The sequence below is a fragment of the Polyergus mexicanus genome, unplaced genomic scaffold (assembly GCF_030449975.1).
Source record: "Polyergus mexicanus isolate NDT 795.1 unplaced genomic scaffold, iyPolMexi1.0 SCAF_19, whole genome shotgun sequence".
Classification (NCBI taxonomy): Eukaryota; Metazoa; Arthropoda; class Insecta; order Hymenoptera; family Formicidae; genus Polyergus; species Polyergus mexicanus.
The window spans coordinates 4,712,389-4,729,312 of record NW_027223339.1 but is presented as its reverse complement, the minus strand read 5'-3'; the positions used below and the strand labels follow the sequence as shown (position 1 = coordinate 4,729,312).

General features: G+C 34.5%; 1 protein-coding gene across 5 annotated transcripts in view; it reads right to left on the bottom strand.

Annotated features, from left to right (window-relative positions):
- Window positions 1-6,598: 6,598 nt before the first annotated feature.
- Slo2 (slowpoke 2) overlaps window positions 6,599-16,924 on the bottom strand; it is a 161,378-nt gene continuing 151,052 nt past the window's right edge. For 2 of the 5 annotated variants that reach the window (XM_070311414.1, XM_070311415.1), the window contains exons 16-23: window positions 16,599-16,704; window positions 16,352-16,479; window positions 15,593-15,844; window positions 14,369-14,540; window positions 11,278-11,463; window positions 10,051-10,182; window positions 9,216-9,332; window positions 6,599-8,593 (exon numbers count right to left, since the gene is read on the bottom strand). In XM_070311414.1, the coding sequence (XP_070167515.1) occupies window positions 7,688-8,593; window positions 9,216-9,332; window positions 10,051-10,182; window positions 11,278-11,463; window positions 14,369-14,540; window positions 15,593-15,844; window positions 16,352-16,479; window positions 16,599-16,704 (1,999 nt within the window). In that variant the 3' untranslated portion in view covers window positions 6,599-7,687. The remainder of the gene's footprint in view (window positions 8,594-9,215; window positions 9,333-10,050; window positions 10,183-11,277; window positions 11,464-14,368; window positions 14,541-15,592; window positions 15,845-16,351; window positions 16,480-16,598; window positions 16,705-16,924) is intronic. The other 3 variants (XM_070311416.1, XM_070311417.1, XM_070311418.1) reach the window with 2 other exon arrangements.

The window sequence follows — 16,924 nt, the reverse complement described above, 5'->3', positions numbered from 1 at the left end:
TTTCTGGCTCTATTTTTTTCTTTTTACATTCCAACTTTATCAAATAATAAAATATCAGGCAGTTATATCTTTTTATATAATAAAATACTCAGTGATATATCTCTCTTCTATTGTATCAAAAAACGAAATGACTCTCTTGAGTCTTTGATATAAAGATTTTTATTCAATGTTGTGCGCATTATTTTAATGTTGTGATAGAATTCTGTATAAAATTGTTAATTTTTCATACATATTTAGTCGATCAATATTTTATTGTTTTAATTTCTTGTGAGAACTCTAACTTGAAATGAGCGCGTGAAATGAGTTCCTGCAACACTTATATATTTTCCTCTCTCTCTCTCTCTCTCTCTCGAGATGATATACTATAAAATGTGATTATATTAATACACATTTAATATAATAACAAAAAAAAAAATTTTTTTTTTAAATAATAATACAACTAATTAAGCACTTTTGGAGATTTATAATAATTTATTTATAATAAATTTACATGCACACATCGCACGCATTGCGTTACAACGTCGCATATATATATATAGTTTTTTATATATATAGATACATTCTCTCTTTGTTTTCTGCTTTCTTATTTTACATTACATTTTACGTACAGCCGTTTACAATTGTGTTTGTGGTCGAGAAATGCTTAATTATTTAATTCTTATTGTAAGAACCTGCTGAACGCTTCTATAAGATTCGCGCCATTCGAAGAGAACTCATTCGAGGTCAAGTTCAAGCTCTTGCTTAGATTTTCGAAGGAACTTGTATGATATTCTGTGCATTCACGTGAAGACACGTGCATTTTTCTTCGAAATGGAAAACAAATTTACGCTTTCAAATATGGTCTCCTAATCGATTAATCGCAATGTGATCTTCACAAAATGATTGTAAATAGAATACGTGAGTGTGTGTGTGTGTGTGTGTGTGTGTGTATTATTAAAAAAATACATGATTCGATCACTTCTCCGAAACAAAATACCTTTTACTCCTTTAATTTTGCAAGTAACTTTAAATACATCTTTGAAGACAAGAGAGAATCCGTTGCATAAAATATTTTGCACGGATATCGATAGAAAAATTTTTATTAAAATTTTTATCACGTCGATATTAATCTTAATATTAAACAAAACTCAAATTCAGAATTAGATAACCGACTCAAAAATGCAACACTAAGTATAGAAGAAAATATGAACTAATATTTTACATGTTGTGTAAAATAGCTGTAAGGAATATCATATCTCTAAATTAACAGAAAGAGAGAATTGCTTTAAGATAAATGGCATTTTATAAAAAAATTAGTTGCATACTCTTTAAAAACCTTCAAAAAAACTTATAAACGTTTGACAGCGTGCTAAGAGCACGAGAACTTTAACGAACAATTTTATAAACGTTAAGAAAAAAACTTGTGGTCTTCAAGTTTTCACGAATGTGGTAAATAATTTTTTGCATTATTATAACGATATTAATTGAATTTCTTAAACATGAATAAAATTGTCATATAAAATGTTCGGACGTCAATAAAGGGATAAAGAATTTGATTATTAATTGTCCATCTTGTATTTTCAGCTGATTACTATTTGAATTAAGCTAGAAAAATTACAAATATTAATAATAATGTATTTTATCGACACATGATAGTTTTTGCGAAATTTTCCGGAATGAAAAAGAAGAATAGAGAAATTTTTTCATAAAAAATTTTTTGAATTGTACCAAATTTTTTAATCGATCAATTAGATAAGAACAATAAGAAACAACTATGAACTGAATCATATTTTTATTTCTATTCTCTCTCACAGATTTTACATCCTTTAATATAAATTTAAATAAATGTAATAAGTATATAACTTTCAAAGAATAAAGTTAAATTAAATTTTCTGCTTTTTTTGAAGAATCAAACACGCATTGCATGCGATAAATCATTGTATCATTAAGCAAAAATTGCATATATCTCTCTTTCTCTCTGTTTCTTCTCTTTCTTTCTCTCTCTCTCTCTCTCTCATTTGACTTGTAATTCAAACGATTTTCAAAAAAGCAAATCTTGCGTCTATTATACATTGTGTCATTTTAAAATCAAGAAGTATTTTTAAATTCTCATGGCCGCATTAGGCGGCGAATCCTGTCTCACAAAGTTCTTCGATAAAATTATATAAAACTACCGAGTTTCTTTCTAAGGCGATTACTGTGTTCGTTTGGAACAAACTCGTACTAGCTCATTGTTTACAAGATGCAGAAACCTGGTCTACATGTTAACGACATAGAAAATCTTTCATCATTCTCCTCGGAAAAATAATTCAATCGCGTGCTATTTACATGTAAAAGTCTGCGGATCATCGTCGTCAGCGAAGGTGACACAGTCTCCTCAACGATAATCGAAGAGAGAAGGATAGAGAGTTAACGAAGGGTAAAGAGTAATATAGAGTGAGAGAGAACGAGATGATTAGAAATTTAAAATTAAAATTTTAAACGTGTGAGCGATTTTAAATACTGAAAATAATATATCTTGCTTCGATATTGGGATAAAATATGATAACTCGACACGTACGATAATTCTGATAATTTCAATCGAACGCGTAGCGAGTCGCAAGCCAATGAAATGGTGCGCTGATCTTACACTTGATTTTGATTTTTATGCAAAGCATTTATAAGACCGACCTCACGCATTATCTTAGCATCGTAAAGATAAATTGCCGTATTTATTTTGGCGTTTATATACCGATTCCACGAAGCGACCTTTTAGCTTTTAGTATTTGTGTTGTGCACTTTATATTTGCTCTTGAAAAAAATATGACTTTTACTTTAATCTTTAATCATTATAGCTGAATTAAATCTAAATTAGGTCAACTTGTAAATCAGTTATTTTATAAAATATTAAATGATAAAATGCATAAAAGGTCACACCTCACCGATTTTATTATTACCTAAGGAAAAGCATTAAAATTGTCAAACAATTTATTATATCTTCAATTTATTATATCTTCAATTTATTATATCTTCAATTTATTATATCTTCAATTTATTATATCTTCAATTTATTATATCTTCAATTTATTATATTTTCAATTTATTATATCTTCAATTTATTATATCTTCAATTTATTATATCTTCAATTATATCTTCAATTATTATATCATATTATATCTTCAATTTATTATATCTTCAATTATATCTTCAATTATTATATCATATTATATCTTCAATTTATTATATCTTCTAAACCGATGTCGTCCCCCACTTGATTCTCGTGGGGAATTTTATTTAGAACAACTTCATCTAAGTAACGATAAAATCGGTGGCGGGTGACTTGTTTTATAATCTAGGAAAGCAATTTTATTACATTTTTTATAAAGTTAAATAATCAGAAATAATGTTTCATTTCACAATCAATGTCATAGATTGGATTTTTCAAATTAAACAACAATTAAAAAATTAATAGAGTATTTATGACTTTTTATATATTCAAACTTGCTCTCTTTACCATCAACAATATACTATTATTCGCGTTGAAACTGTTAGTATTTTATTAAAACGTAAAGATGTTCTCTTACTTATCTCAAACGTTGATAAAATAATAAAAATTAATTGTAAGCTGTAAATTGCAAACTGTTTCGTGGAATATACTTGTGTTCGCATATAATAAGGCCGATCTAGCTATATTTAATGAAAGTAATATCGAAGCAGGTACTCGATAATATACGACTCGTTTGATCGAAGAAATGTGTAAATTGGTCAACAAACGATTGCATTTGGCTGGGAACGTCACGATTGCGGCGTTACATTAAAATTTTAATTGTATTGTAACCGGTTGCATCGATCTTGTTATTACTAACCATAATGCAGCCGTATCTCGAATAGACAATATTTCTCTTTTTCTTTCTCTCTGTCTCTCTCTCTCATTGCTAATCTTTCAAATATTCTTTAAAAATTGTTTGAAGATTTTTTTCAACTTTTATAATTGTATGTTTCGTTTATATTATATTTTAACAATCTAGAAAGATACAAGAAGTCGCTATTCACAGCTAGATAAATAATCATAATTCAGACGATGCAACTGGTCCTGAATGACGACTTTCGTATTCGACTAATTAATTGAACGGATTATTCAAACGAGAATAATCGCGAATACACTCACTCGCTAAGAACAATTGATTTTTTTCTGATACGTTCTGTGCTCTGAATAGAAACTGAAACTAATATAAAATTATCATTAAGAAGAAGAAGAAGAAGAAGAAGATAGTAATAGCTTAATCGTGCGATTCATTTGCGATCAATACTCATTCATCATCTCGCCATTTTTGTCTTTATATTGGTTTGAAACGTCGGCCGTAAATCTCGTCGTCGTTACGGAGGATCGCGCATAGTCGACAATCGTCCTGCGACTCGACGTTATATCCATCGATGAACGATATATCAGTTATGCTAAAAGTCACGATAATACGCACGTCTTTCTAAGCACTTAAATCCAGGGTTGGGAAAGTTACTTTATAAAAGTAACTCGTTACCGTTACCGTTATTTTTTCTAAAAAGTAACTCGTTACCGTTACTCGTTACTAATTTTAAAAAGTAACTCGTTACCGTTACAGTTACTAAAAAGTAACGAGTCGTTACAATTTCCGTTACTTTTTTACAATACAAACTAATAAATTATTTTGCATAAGAAAAACTTTTAAAAAATTGTAAGCAAGATTTCATTCAAGGTTTATTACAAAATAAATGATTAAATTTTATCGAAATTCTTTATTAATTTTTAATAAAATTTGTTGCTCCATAGTATCATCATTTAAATGCCCTCTTTGTGGTGTTAATACAGAGCCACCGATGCTAAACATTCTTTCTACAGATGCACCGCTTGGTAGAGCTGTATTATATTTAATAAAAAGTTTTTTAAGTTTTGGATAGTCGCTTAACATTTCTATATTACAATTATTTCATTTTAAAAACCGTTGCAATTCTTCTTGTTCAGATTCATTTTGCACCGTTTTTTGCTCAAAAATGAAAAAATCATCGTGATCGTCAGATTTTCCAGCTTTTGAAGAATTTTCAGTTGATCGGATTCCCAATAAATCCTCCAAGTAATTTTCAGCACGTTTTCTTTTTTCTCCGGTTAACCAGTTTAACTTAAATTTTGGATGTAAACATGCTGCTATTATTAATTCTTTTGTTTCAAATATTGTAAGAAATTTAAAATCAAATATAGTAAATTAAGCGACATTGTTTGTTTTATTGAAATTAATACTTTTGAATCAATAGTTTAAAATAAAATAATATTTTTCAATTAAATCCTTATTTAAAATTAAATAACATATGTATTAATCAAATTAATAAGTTACCTTTTATTTAAACCTTGCTGAATAGCTTCAACTAATGAATGGCAATCTATAAGGTCAGATTTATTGAGATTTTCTAATTTTCGTTGCAAGGTACTTAGAACTGGTAGTAAATGAGAGCTCTGCTTTTCCGAAAAGATAAAGCTCTCATTGGATATCGCGCGTCGCGTCATCGCACTGGTCTGCAAGAGCCATAAGTTGATCAATCACATTCGAGCATTTTTACAACATAATAAGAATGCTAATTGGTCGATTTGCTTACGGTTTTACGGTTAAGATAAAAATTTTATCACGCACAATAGCAAGAATAATATCTTAAATAAATGAAAAAATTTGAAAAAAGTAACGATAAAAGTAACTGTTAAATTCGTTACTCGTTACCGAAAAATGTAACGAAGTTACTTTTTCCGTTACAAATAAAATTTGTAACGCCATTACCGTTACAGTTACCGAAAAAAAAGTAACTGTAACGGTAACGGCGTTACAAGTAACGCGTTACTTCCCAACCCTGCTTAAATCTTGCCTAAAATACTCTTCCTCCTCTATTTACGTAGAATACAACGATGATTTCCGCGCGTGCGGCACTCTCGCGTGATATGATTAAAATGGTCATACATCGTATCTTTAATATTATATGTATAATAGACTCTTTCTCGCGTCCCGTAAATTTCTCTAATATAAAATTATTCGCGCTCGATCGCTGAGCACGACGATAAATAGGAATCGAGAGATGCGTTGTAGAATATTCCTATGTTGTCGCTTCATGTCCTGAAAATGTACGAAATGAACGATGGGCGAGCGGCTTCTATGAATCAATTGCGATTTTAATTTAAAAGTTAATAATTATAAACAGTGCGAATATTTTATTTTTGTAAATATTATTATAAAGAGGGAGAAGAATCCATTCTTAAAATTAGATAAGAGAATAATTCAAAGATAAATTGTCTTTTAAAAGAGAGATAATTTCTCTTCTCAGTAAAAATGACAGCAGTTTTATAATCTTGTAATATAATTAAAAAAAAAAATATCTAATACATATATTTTATATTTTTCCATTGTACTATGTTATTTTAACATGTATTATATTATACATGCATATTAAATATATACTATATTTTTTTATATATTGATCAAAACACTTTTATGTGTAAATAAAATTTCTAATTCTATAATAATTTAATTGTTCGATTATAAAAAAAAAATGCACAAAATTCACAGCAATTACTGTCAAATTAAATCAATAATAAGCTTAACAAAAAATATGCAAAAACATATTTTGAAAACGGATTCCAGATATAAAAAGTAATATTAATTTCTGATAATTTATATTGATCGCAAGTGGTTTGAAATGTGTGTTCGGCTATCATATAATGCACTTTTTTTTTCTTTTTTTTTAATGCCTTTCGCGCTACAACGTTAACTCGAGCGATCTACATTCAGACGAATGAGATCGCATACATGGACGTCGGGAGGCTAGAGGCGACCTAGAGAGCAAAACGTTTTAAGAACGCAGCCTGCTAACAGGTACAAGTTACAAAAGTTAAGGTACACCGAAATAAAGCCTCTCATAATGTAGCATTACATCGCTCTCTAACTAACAACGAATTATCGCCTGTTAGTTTCCGTCTGATACTCGACGCGAACTCTTCATTCTCCGATTGCGATAGCGTCAAGATCTTTCAAGCAGAAGACTATAATTCCGTGGGGAATCAGAGTCTGACATATCACAGTTACGATTCGATATACCAGCGCTTAGGTCCACGAATTATAATGAATCGCAGCACCTCGAAATGAAAAAGACAATTTACTACCGTAAATTGAGGCGAGAATATTTCAGCGATTATTAACTTTGCGCGAATAAACCGAGATAAAAAAATTAAACATCCAAATCTCTATCAGCATTTTTTTGATCGATCCATCGATTATTTTTGTGAATAACAGTGATAATTTTTTTTTTTACGTATATCTATTGTATTTTAGGTATTTTACTACACAAGAACTGTAATGTGTAGAAAGATATGGAGAATTAAGCAAAGTTGAAATATTGTCGAGAAAATCAGTTGTAAACTAGAGCCAAATTCTTGCCGATGTAATCTCACCCCAATTTACTCTACTCGACGTTGCGAAACGTTTCTTCGACATTTAGAACTAGCCCAATGTGATTCGTTTCATGGAAACACCTTGCTCTCCGGCCGTCTCATTTCATCCAGCTTAATCGAGTCAGAAAAATGTTGCTTTACCGATTCGTTACGATCGCCGTAGAGACGCCGTTCTCGACGTCCAGCTTCGAACGCCGAATGTGGGAACGCTACAGCCATTTGTTTCGCGTCACGCCGGAGAGCCTGCGTCCCCACATAAGGTTATATCATACTATTGTTCCCTGTATATGCTGCGGATCCTGCGCGGCACCTTGCATCTGGGGGGATTGGCAGGGCGAACCTATCGGGCATTGAAGCGAGGGTGGATCGTAAAGGCCACCCAGGGAGCCACCGAGACCCGCGCCGAGGCTGGGTCCCAAAGCGGCGTTAAGCTCGGGCATGGAGGGTAGGCCCACGTCGAGGATGCCGGTGTTGCTGGCGCCGCCGCCCTGCGAGCCTTCTTCCGGTGGTGTCACCTCCAGACCTATCGAACCGTTCAAGGCGATCTTGATTGGATTATGATTGGAGGGATGCGAGAGCGCCCCTAGACCAATATCCTCCAGACTGCTCTTCCGCCTGGCCGTCGTCGTCAGGCTCTGTCTCAGAGAATTACTTCGTCGCAACAGGATATCGTCGACCACTCTCAACGAGTTTGAGCGACCGCGCAGAGTTCCGGCCACGGTAGGACTATCCGGTAAGGACAACGAGTTTGATTTCGTCGTGCCGAGGGGTGGCGCCCTGGCCAGACCTATGCAGGAGCCACGACGGCTTCCCGGACCACCACCTGTCTGCAGACCCGCGGCCGCGACCGCCGCGCTCATCTGTGACACCAGCTGCGCCGAGCAGAAGCTGATATTGCTCTTGCGCCGAGAGTTGTGCCGCTCGAACGTCTTCTGCGCGGAGAACGGGCTCGGTCGTACCAGATAGACGATATCGCCCTCCTCGAGTTTCAGGTCGCAGCTCGGATTGATGATCACGTAGGAGAGGCTGCTACGCTTCTCCGATACATCGTCGTAATCGGCGACCGGTAGATTCAGCGATTCCATCCGCGAGCGCACGAGGTTTGCGATCTCCGCCCGTTCGATCTGCTGCGCGTGGTTGTCGCGCGCCTCGTCGCCGAGGCTCACCGAATACTAGCGATATATATGAAAGAGATCAAGTATTAGTATATACCTGCACTCGCTCAAATACACAGGCAGTCTGCTGTGATGATCGGTAATATCAACGAGGTAGCCTTAATAGTGCCATTCTTACCATTCTTTTCCATTTATAAATAATTTTACACAAACATTGTGTTGCTCGCGAGATTATATTACAATAACATTATGATTAAAGCGATATCATTAAAATAATCACACCTCTTCGATAGAAGCCGAGCGTCACAATCGATTGACCTTAAATCTAAGCAATAAATAAGAACGTCTTCGACTCGTGAAGACGAAAAATTCCTGACACGAGTATAATCAATCGGGGATGCAACGACGATTTACATGCGCTGCTGTGCTGCGGCAGACGAGTCTGGATGTCCATCAGACATATATGTGAGCGTGATAAAGAAAGAAAAAAAGGAGATGTAGGTATAGAGCGATAGAGTGTGAGAGGCGGGAGGAGGGGGAGTATACGTGATGAAAATATATGTACAAAACAGTTGGAAGAAAGAGAGAGAGAGAGAGAGAGAGAGAGAGAGAGAGAGAGAGAAAGAGAGAGAGAGAAAGAGAGAGACGAGAATAGCCACCACGTCGACGTTTTACTCACAGCAGATGCACCCTTGTCGCGGGTGGCGCAATTTGCAAGGCACGATGCTGCCGCCGAATGACGCATCTTGTACGTCACACCGACGCCGGCGTCGCTTTCCGCGTCTGAATCGCCCTGCTAAAACGACAAGCAATTCTACCCTTACTAATGATAGCCGCGATGCCGCGCCATATTTCGCGTCCGAGCGCAGCGCGTTGCTGTCACTCGATGTAAACGATTCGAGATCTTCCTTCCATCCAGAGAAGTAAGTGTTTCTCACTAAGGACGCTCGAATACGTAGCACAAACGAGCTCTTGTATTTTTATCGAAACGCATTCTATATGAATTTGCACTATGATATCAATAAATCATCTTTGCTTACTCGTGGAAAAAAGGATTTGATATATATTAAAGCTATGTATGCTCTAAACATCTTTGAAAAGCTATCGATTTATCGGATTCCTTAGTACTTTATCACATATCGAAGTTTGAAGTTATCGAGGAAAGCAACGTCGTAAGAGGATAACTAAATCTAGCACAATGCAAAATTAAAGACGCAGAGATCGATGAACTGGGAAGATAACGTGCTATGAGAGTCAGTTCATCGAGATGCAACGATCCCGAGGCACGTTAGTTACACGCGGCAGGATTAGGCCGAAAAATGCCACGAGAAGAGAGATGGGGCAGGAAACAAAACAAAACAAAAAAAAAAAAAAGAGCGAGAGCACAATCATGCGCTATTCACTCACAGCCGCCATTCAAAGATTCTTTTTTTTCTCCTATTCTTATAAAGAATACAAGTAACAAACTACTTCGGTTAGATTTGTCTCTAAATGAGAAATGTGAAATTACTTACGTGAGACGAATCGGATACGGTAGTGTCCTGCGTCCTATATATTCCAATTGGTATCTCGCAAGTGGTCGAGCAGAGTTTCTGATACAACCTGCCGTACGTCCTTATCCACATGTCGTCCTTCGTTATACGCATCTGCAATTATTATTATCGTGATTGATGACAATCGATAACAAATATAAAGCTGAATAGATTCTTTTTTATAACAATCCCTATATAAAAATTATCTGAATGTATTATCATAGCCCTCTATTGGCAGGTTGCTATTGCGAGATTGCATCTTTCTTATACTTATATTATATTTTATATTAATAAAATATATATTGGGCGATTGCATAAGTTCGTGCCCGATTTAAATATAAACTTCAATAGATTATATTTTAGAGATAACACTTTTATTAATCCATTCTTTTCTACAATGATTTTCCAACGATCTATAAGCTTGTCGATTCCATTTTTGAAGAAAGAACTTGGTTTTTCTTGAAAAAAGTTTGTAAGGTGGTTTTCGACAGCTTTCTCGGAATTGAGATTCTTGCCATTTAAACTATTCCGCAAAGACCGGAACAGATAAAAATCTGAAGGCGCAATATCTGGAGAATATGGCGGGTGCTGCAGAATTTCCCATTGCGACTCCTGCAGTTTTCCCGCAGCTTATTCCTTTCAGTCAGGAGATGCGGCACCCACGTATCAAGCTTGGAAATGTATCCAAGCTTTTTTAAATGACGAAAAGCGGTTGAATTATCGATGTTCAGCCTCTCAGCAATATCCTCAGTTGTAATCCTTGGGTTTCTTTCCACTAAGGCATGCACAATGTCATCATCGATGCCAGAAGGCCGTCCAGAGCGGGGTTGATCCTCCATGTTGAAATCACCATTTCGAAATCTGCCAAACCACTTTTTGACAGTTCGGAGAGCAGGAGCGCGGTCCAAATAAACGCTTTGAATATTTTTTTGTGCAATCCCAACACTCACGCCTTTCCGAAATTCATATAGCGTTACATGCCGCAAATGCACCTTTCGTTCTCCATTTTTAATGATTTCTCTTATGCACAAATGGACTTATCTGAACAATGTCTGACGCTAAATTGACATAAGACAACGTCATCTATTCGGTGTAAGCAACAATTACCACACGAAAACAATAGAACTCCGCCATGCAGTAACTTAATGCCATCTATGAAAATCGGGCACGAACTTATGCAATCATCCAATATTTTAAACAATTATTCACCGACGTCAGAAACCCAGATCCTGGCGCTTGGTCCACTCCTAATAATAATCTCACGAATGTTATCACGTAATCCTTGACGAATGCTTGATAAAGCAAAGTGTCTAACATCGAGGCGCTGAAGACACTGCCAGCGGCGAACGGTAGTCGAAACATGTACGATATGTGAGATCCTCTCTCCTTTTCTCTCTACGAACATACATGGTGTTAATTGTTAATTTTATTTATTTATAAATACCGCCAATTGTTCCTAAAATCTGTCACAAGCTCTTATACATCTTCCGCTAACGTGCACGAGCATTTCTTGTCACTTACATACGTTCAAAATATGTCAATATTTTAAATCTGAAAGAACAGAGAACAGTATCAAATTTTTCCAAGTCTTTCAATAAATATATCTAACCAATACACGCAAGCATTTTTGCATAATTTCATTATACTGGTCATACCAATCGTTAAATACATAAATTATTATTTAAAAAATGAGCAATTTTAAAATATTTTTTAATTGATATATTTATATATATATATATTAATCTTTTTAATAATCTACTATATAATAACGTCAAAGTTTATTAAACAAAAAATTTATCTGACAATGCACGATATATTACAGTTACATAAAATGTGTTTTTGATTTACACACGCGTGATAAAAAAGAAATCAGCTGTTTTATTTCCTTCTCTAATCATTTCAACTAATACCGATTTAAAAAATTAAAATTTTTAAAACGCGATCTATTTGAATAGATCGATTTTAATAGATATTTACATTTGGAATATTGAATCCATTCAATATCGAATATTTTAAATATGCAAATCTTTGGACATCCATTCATGTCGCAACGTCGTGCAATGTAGCGTGAAATATACGCGAAAGAGATATAGAAGATGTTATCGCGATGATAAATAATGACGTGGCATAACATGACGAAGGCGAAAAGGGCTTCCAATTTTGACGTGAAAATTTCAGCTCGCAAATTTAAAGGATAATAAGATTTATATTAATATTTCTGTAATTTGCAGCTAAAATATCTAATGGCATTCCGTGACACGAAGCTGAAATTATACATTGTTGCATACATTTATATTAAGTGTTTCAATTTCAAATTATCGCCATTAGTCTTTTTCTAAATCACTACGTATATAATTCTAAATTATATATATATAAGTATTATGTATATACTATACATAATCTACATTTCATCCATCTATTCAGTTGCGTCATGTCATTTAAATTTTTTCATTGAGCATATTGTCATATTGAGTATACGACAATATTTAAAGATTATGTAAGAATTTGCTGAATATGTGCAAGGATTGACACAATGAATCATGCTTAATAATGTACAATAGAAGAATAAAATAATATTATACGTTTGCAGAAAAACAAAGAAAGTGCCTATGGCACTTTGAAAGATCTAATCTATTAAGCAGCATCGATTTTTCGTGTAATATATATATATATATACATGTATATACAGGGTGTTAGAAAAGTCTGGAAACGTTCAAATATCTCAAAATCGAAACTTTTCTGAGAAAAATGTTTCGAACCAAAGTTGTAGAGCTCTAAGTGGCTACAACTTTGATTGGAAACATTTTTCTCAGAAAAGTTTCGTTTTCGAGATATTTGAACGTTTCCAGACTTTTCTAAAACCCTGTATATTATACATATGAGTCACACACTCTATGCTATATAATATCAATTTAAAATTAAAAAAAATACTAGAATAAATGGCAATCGATATGGTAAACTTAACGGCACGATAGCTGTATGTATTGTATATAAAAAATAATCAGTTTATTGTGAGACACATGCATCGATATCTAGATTTTTAATCCTTTCAGGACGATAGTGTAAAACGATCAGAAAACGGCCGAGACAATACAAATACAATTCGCGATGTAATATAATTATCGCATTAATTAAATATCTTATTTAATAAAAATCTAAATAGAATATATCATTTCTATTTAGAACAACATGTACTTTTCATTATACAAAAATAAGATGGCACGAATACATGTTTTATGACTTTAACGAACGTTTTTTTGTATGGGATTCTATGTACGTTTTTCGTAATGAAAGGATTAAGCAGCTACCTCTAAAATATTGATCACAAAATTCTCAGTATTCTCCACGTTTTTATCGCTCTCGTAAGATATCCATCCATTTGTTAAAAAAAAAAAAAAAATAAAAAAAAATCTTTGTTTTTAACATTCTATTAAATTTTATCTCACATTGAATAAATATTAGTCAATCATATTTTTACGTACATATTTTTTGTAAACCAACTATTTATAACCAATTTTTTTAAAATAATTGTTCATATTTACTCGAAAGGAGAATTTATCCTACGAAATGACATATAATAGCCGATTTGGAAGAATCTGGCGATGATGTATCGGTTATAATGTGATTACACGCTACATTTTGTCCTCCTTTCGGAGTTCTATTAAAATATCCGTCTCGTTTCCCTCCCTCGTGTTAGAGTATCGCGGACAGAAGAATAAAGTAAAGCTGCGAAGGTGCTGGTAAAGTCGACAAGGGACGTAACGAGGGTGCATGCGGAAAACAGCACTTAGAGCAAAGTGGTTTCCGCGCGCGAAGCGACTTTACTCTCGTAATTTCTTTTCGCTTACTTCCAACAGCGTGAGTTTACGAGGTCGGCTATCGCAAATCTCGGAAAGCGTCCTTTTAAGTTTCTTGCAACCTCGAACGCTGCATCCGCCGAAATTAGATTTGTATAAAAGTCACGTCGGGGAAAATAGCGAACTATGGAAAAGGGAAAGAGTTTCGCGAGCTCAAGTCAGATAAAAACGTATTTTTCAGATCATTCGGTAGATTATTTATTCGGATATTACTTATGTTTATAAATCACCTCGGATATAGATCTGTATATGTATGTATATACGGATATATTAATTTTATTATTTATGTATTTTAATTGGGTCAAGCGCGTTGCGAATACTTGAGATGATATACGAGAGCGACAACAACATTAAAGATGGTTGGCAGTCAATCGATCAATCAATTCAACAATCAGTCAATCCATCATCGATCAGAGGTCGGAGAATGAGTGATATCATGTTACCGGGGAGCCCATCGAAGGCTCATCGGAGTAGTTGTCATCGGTAGTAGTACTGAGGAGTACCTTTTCCATTTTGCTGAGATGCAAAGCGTACTTGTCGTGCGCCCGGAATTGCATGAAACGCATATTACTCGACTGGGACAGTTCCGTTATACTCTTTATGCTCGGGAAGAATCTATCGAGGAAATGGAAATAAATGAAAGCTAAAAGTAAAAAAAAAAAAAATGAAAAGCTTTATATATACGATATTAATTAAACTTATAATTTTTATCGATTATCTCTATTTAGGTAAATATATTTGTCATTATTATAAAAATTACGTTTTAACTATTTCGATTCCTTCTTCATTTTTATTCAAATTTTCTTTTCCATGTCAAAACTTTGCGAGTTTGTATTATAAAAATTATTTAATTTTGAATAGCGAAAATATTGTAAATATCAAATAAATTGTGCATTCTCAAGATTAAAAGACATGTATTAGGTGTACAACTTTGCTTCCGCCGTTTTTTTTCCGAAATTCGAGGCTTTATTGTAAAAAACTGGTTATACATTTATGATTCAAAGTATTGTCCACTCCCAATGATCGTGCCAATTCTTTTCGACTTTGACTCGAGTCTTCATTAAGTAACGCCTCCAATTCTGCATCTTCGAAAACCTTCTCTCTTCCACCGCTATGTCGGTTTTCGACGTGAAAATCAGCGTTCTTGAAGCGTCGAAACCACTCACGACACGTTCTTTCGCTAACAGCGGCTTCGCCATAACTATTTGAGAGCATTCGATGAGCCTCAGCCGCAGATTTCTTCATATTGAAGCAGAAAATTAAAACCTCCCGCAAATGACGAGAATTTGGCTCGTAAACTGACATTTTCAATCGAGAATAACTTTATGATGCGGACACAAATCGACTAATGCTTCTATGGGGTTATGTCGCCAGATGCCCAAGTTTATCGCATGACGTCTATGATCTATTTATTTCGACCACTACTTACCGCTAAAGCCATCTATAGGAAAACGGCGGAAGCAAAGTTGTACACCTAACCTATATGTTTGTATGAAACTTTAAAAAGGCGTATATTTCAAACTGAAAAATCGTGTATATGTATATACGTACGTATATAATCTTTACACTAAACAGCAATGAATATCTTGGCCGAGATTCAAGTAACAAGTTTGTGGTCAAAATACTCCTCTCGTCAGATAAATGCCGTTGTAAATGCAGATACTCACTTGAACATAGTTTGTACCGCGACTATCGTGTTACAATCAGCTAGGGTATCCTCTTCGGCGGAATTGTTGAGCTCCTTGTTTACGACCACGACGTTCTCTGCCAAAGTGATACCGGCCCGAAGAAGATCGTCCAGACAGTCGATGGAGCCGCGCATCCAATAGACCAACGGAAAGTAGGACACCGCGTCGAGAAAAGCGATTTCCGGTTTCCTCTCCAGCAAAAGGATGATCGGATTCAATGACGTTTTCGACCTGGGAAATACCCATTGCTCGTTAATTGTTCACCAACCTTATTCATATCCATGTCAATCGAATGATTACTTCCGACCAGCGACACAAAACAGTTTGTAACATTCAGTGAAAAATAATACTCTGTTGTTACGTATAACACACTCTTCATCTTTAAAATTATCTATCTGTTAAGTATGAAAAATAGAAAATTTTTTTATTAAAATTATTTTTTATAAATAGCTTTTCGTGCAAGCGCCGGCACAATAACATGTTTTTAAATTTAGTTTGAAGGCTTTAACATTTGTTACACAGTTAAAAAAATATTCGAAATGTTTCATAAATGGTCGGGTATTTCTTTAATTAACGGAAAGTGTGTTATATAATTAAATAATTATAGAAATAGCAAAATAACACTGCAGAGATGATAAGATTTCTATTTATCTTGTACAAGCGTAACTTTGTAAAGTTAAATAAACAGTTCGAGCTAAAAAATTACATATTAAAGCGCATCAATATTGCGACAAATACCTAAAATGTGCTCTTAATGGTATTATAAAGTTGTAAATCCCATTGCTGGCGTAATCGGCCGCCAATATGATGGTTTTATTCTGCCAATTGTATTCTTTGGCGTTCCTATAGCTGCAATGCTGGCATACCTAAATCAAAAGGACGAAGAAAATTGTGAGTATCGTGGGAATCGGTACTTGTTTTTTTCTTGCTTTCTTTTTTTTTCCAATTTCTATACAATCTAATTTTATTTTCCTAATTCTCATACCTGAGCCAGTTGAAGGCAACAGAGCGGCTTTTTCTCCTTGAGAAGATAGCACAAGGTCGGCGAAACTCCAATGAATGGTGAAACCGGCGGAAATCCCTTGACAATTCTGCAACGTCGTTGAAACTTGATTATCTCTCATCCCGACACTTTTGCGTGTGATGCTAGATTTTTACGCCGTGCTTCTTAATAAAGAAACGTCGCTCGAGAAGACTCAAGCGATAACGCGATTATTCGAGAAGATGTCTCGTCAGCTGGTAGAGATACTGGCGCGTGATCAAAACTGTCGCTCGTCCTTTCTTTTTTTTTTTTTTTTCAAAAATTAAATC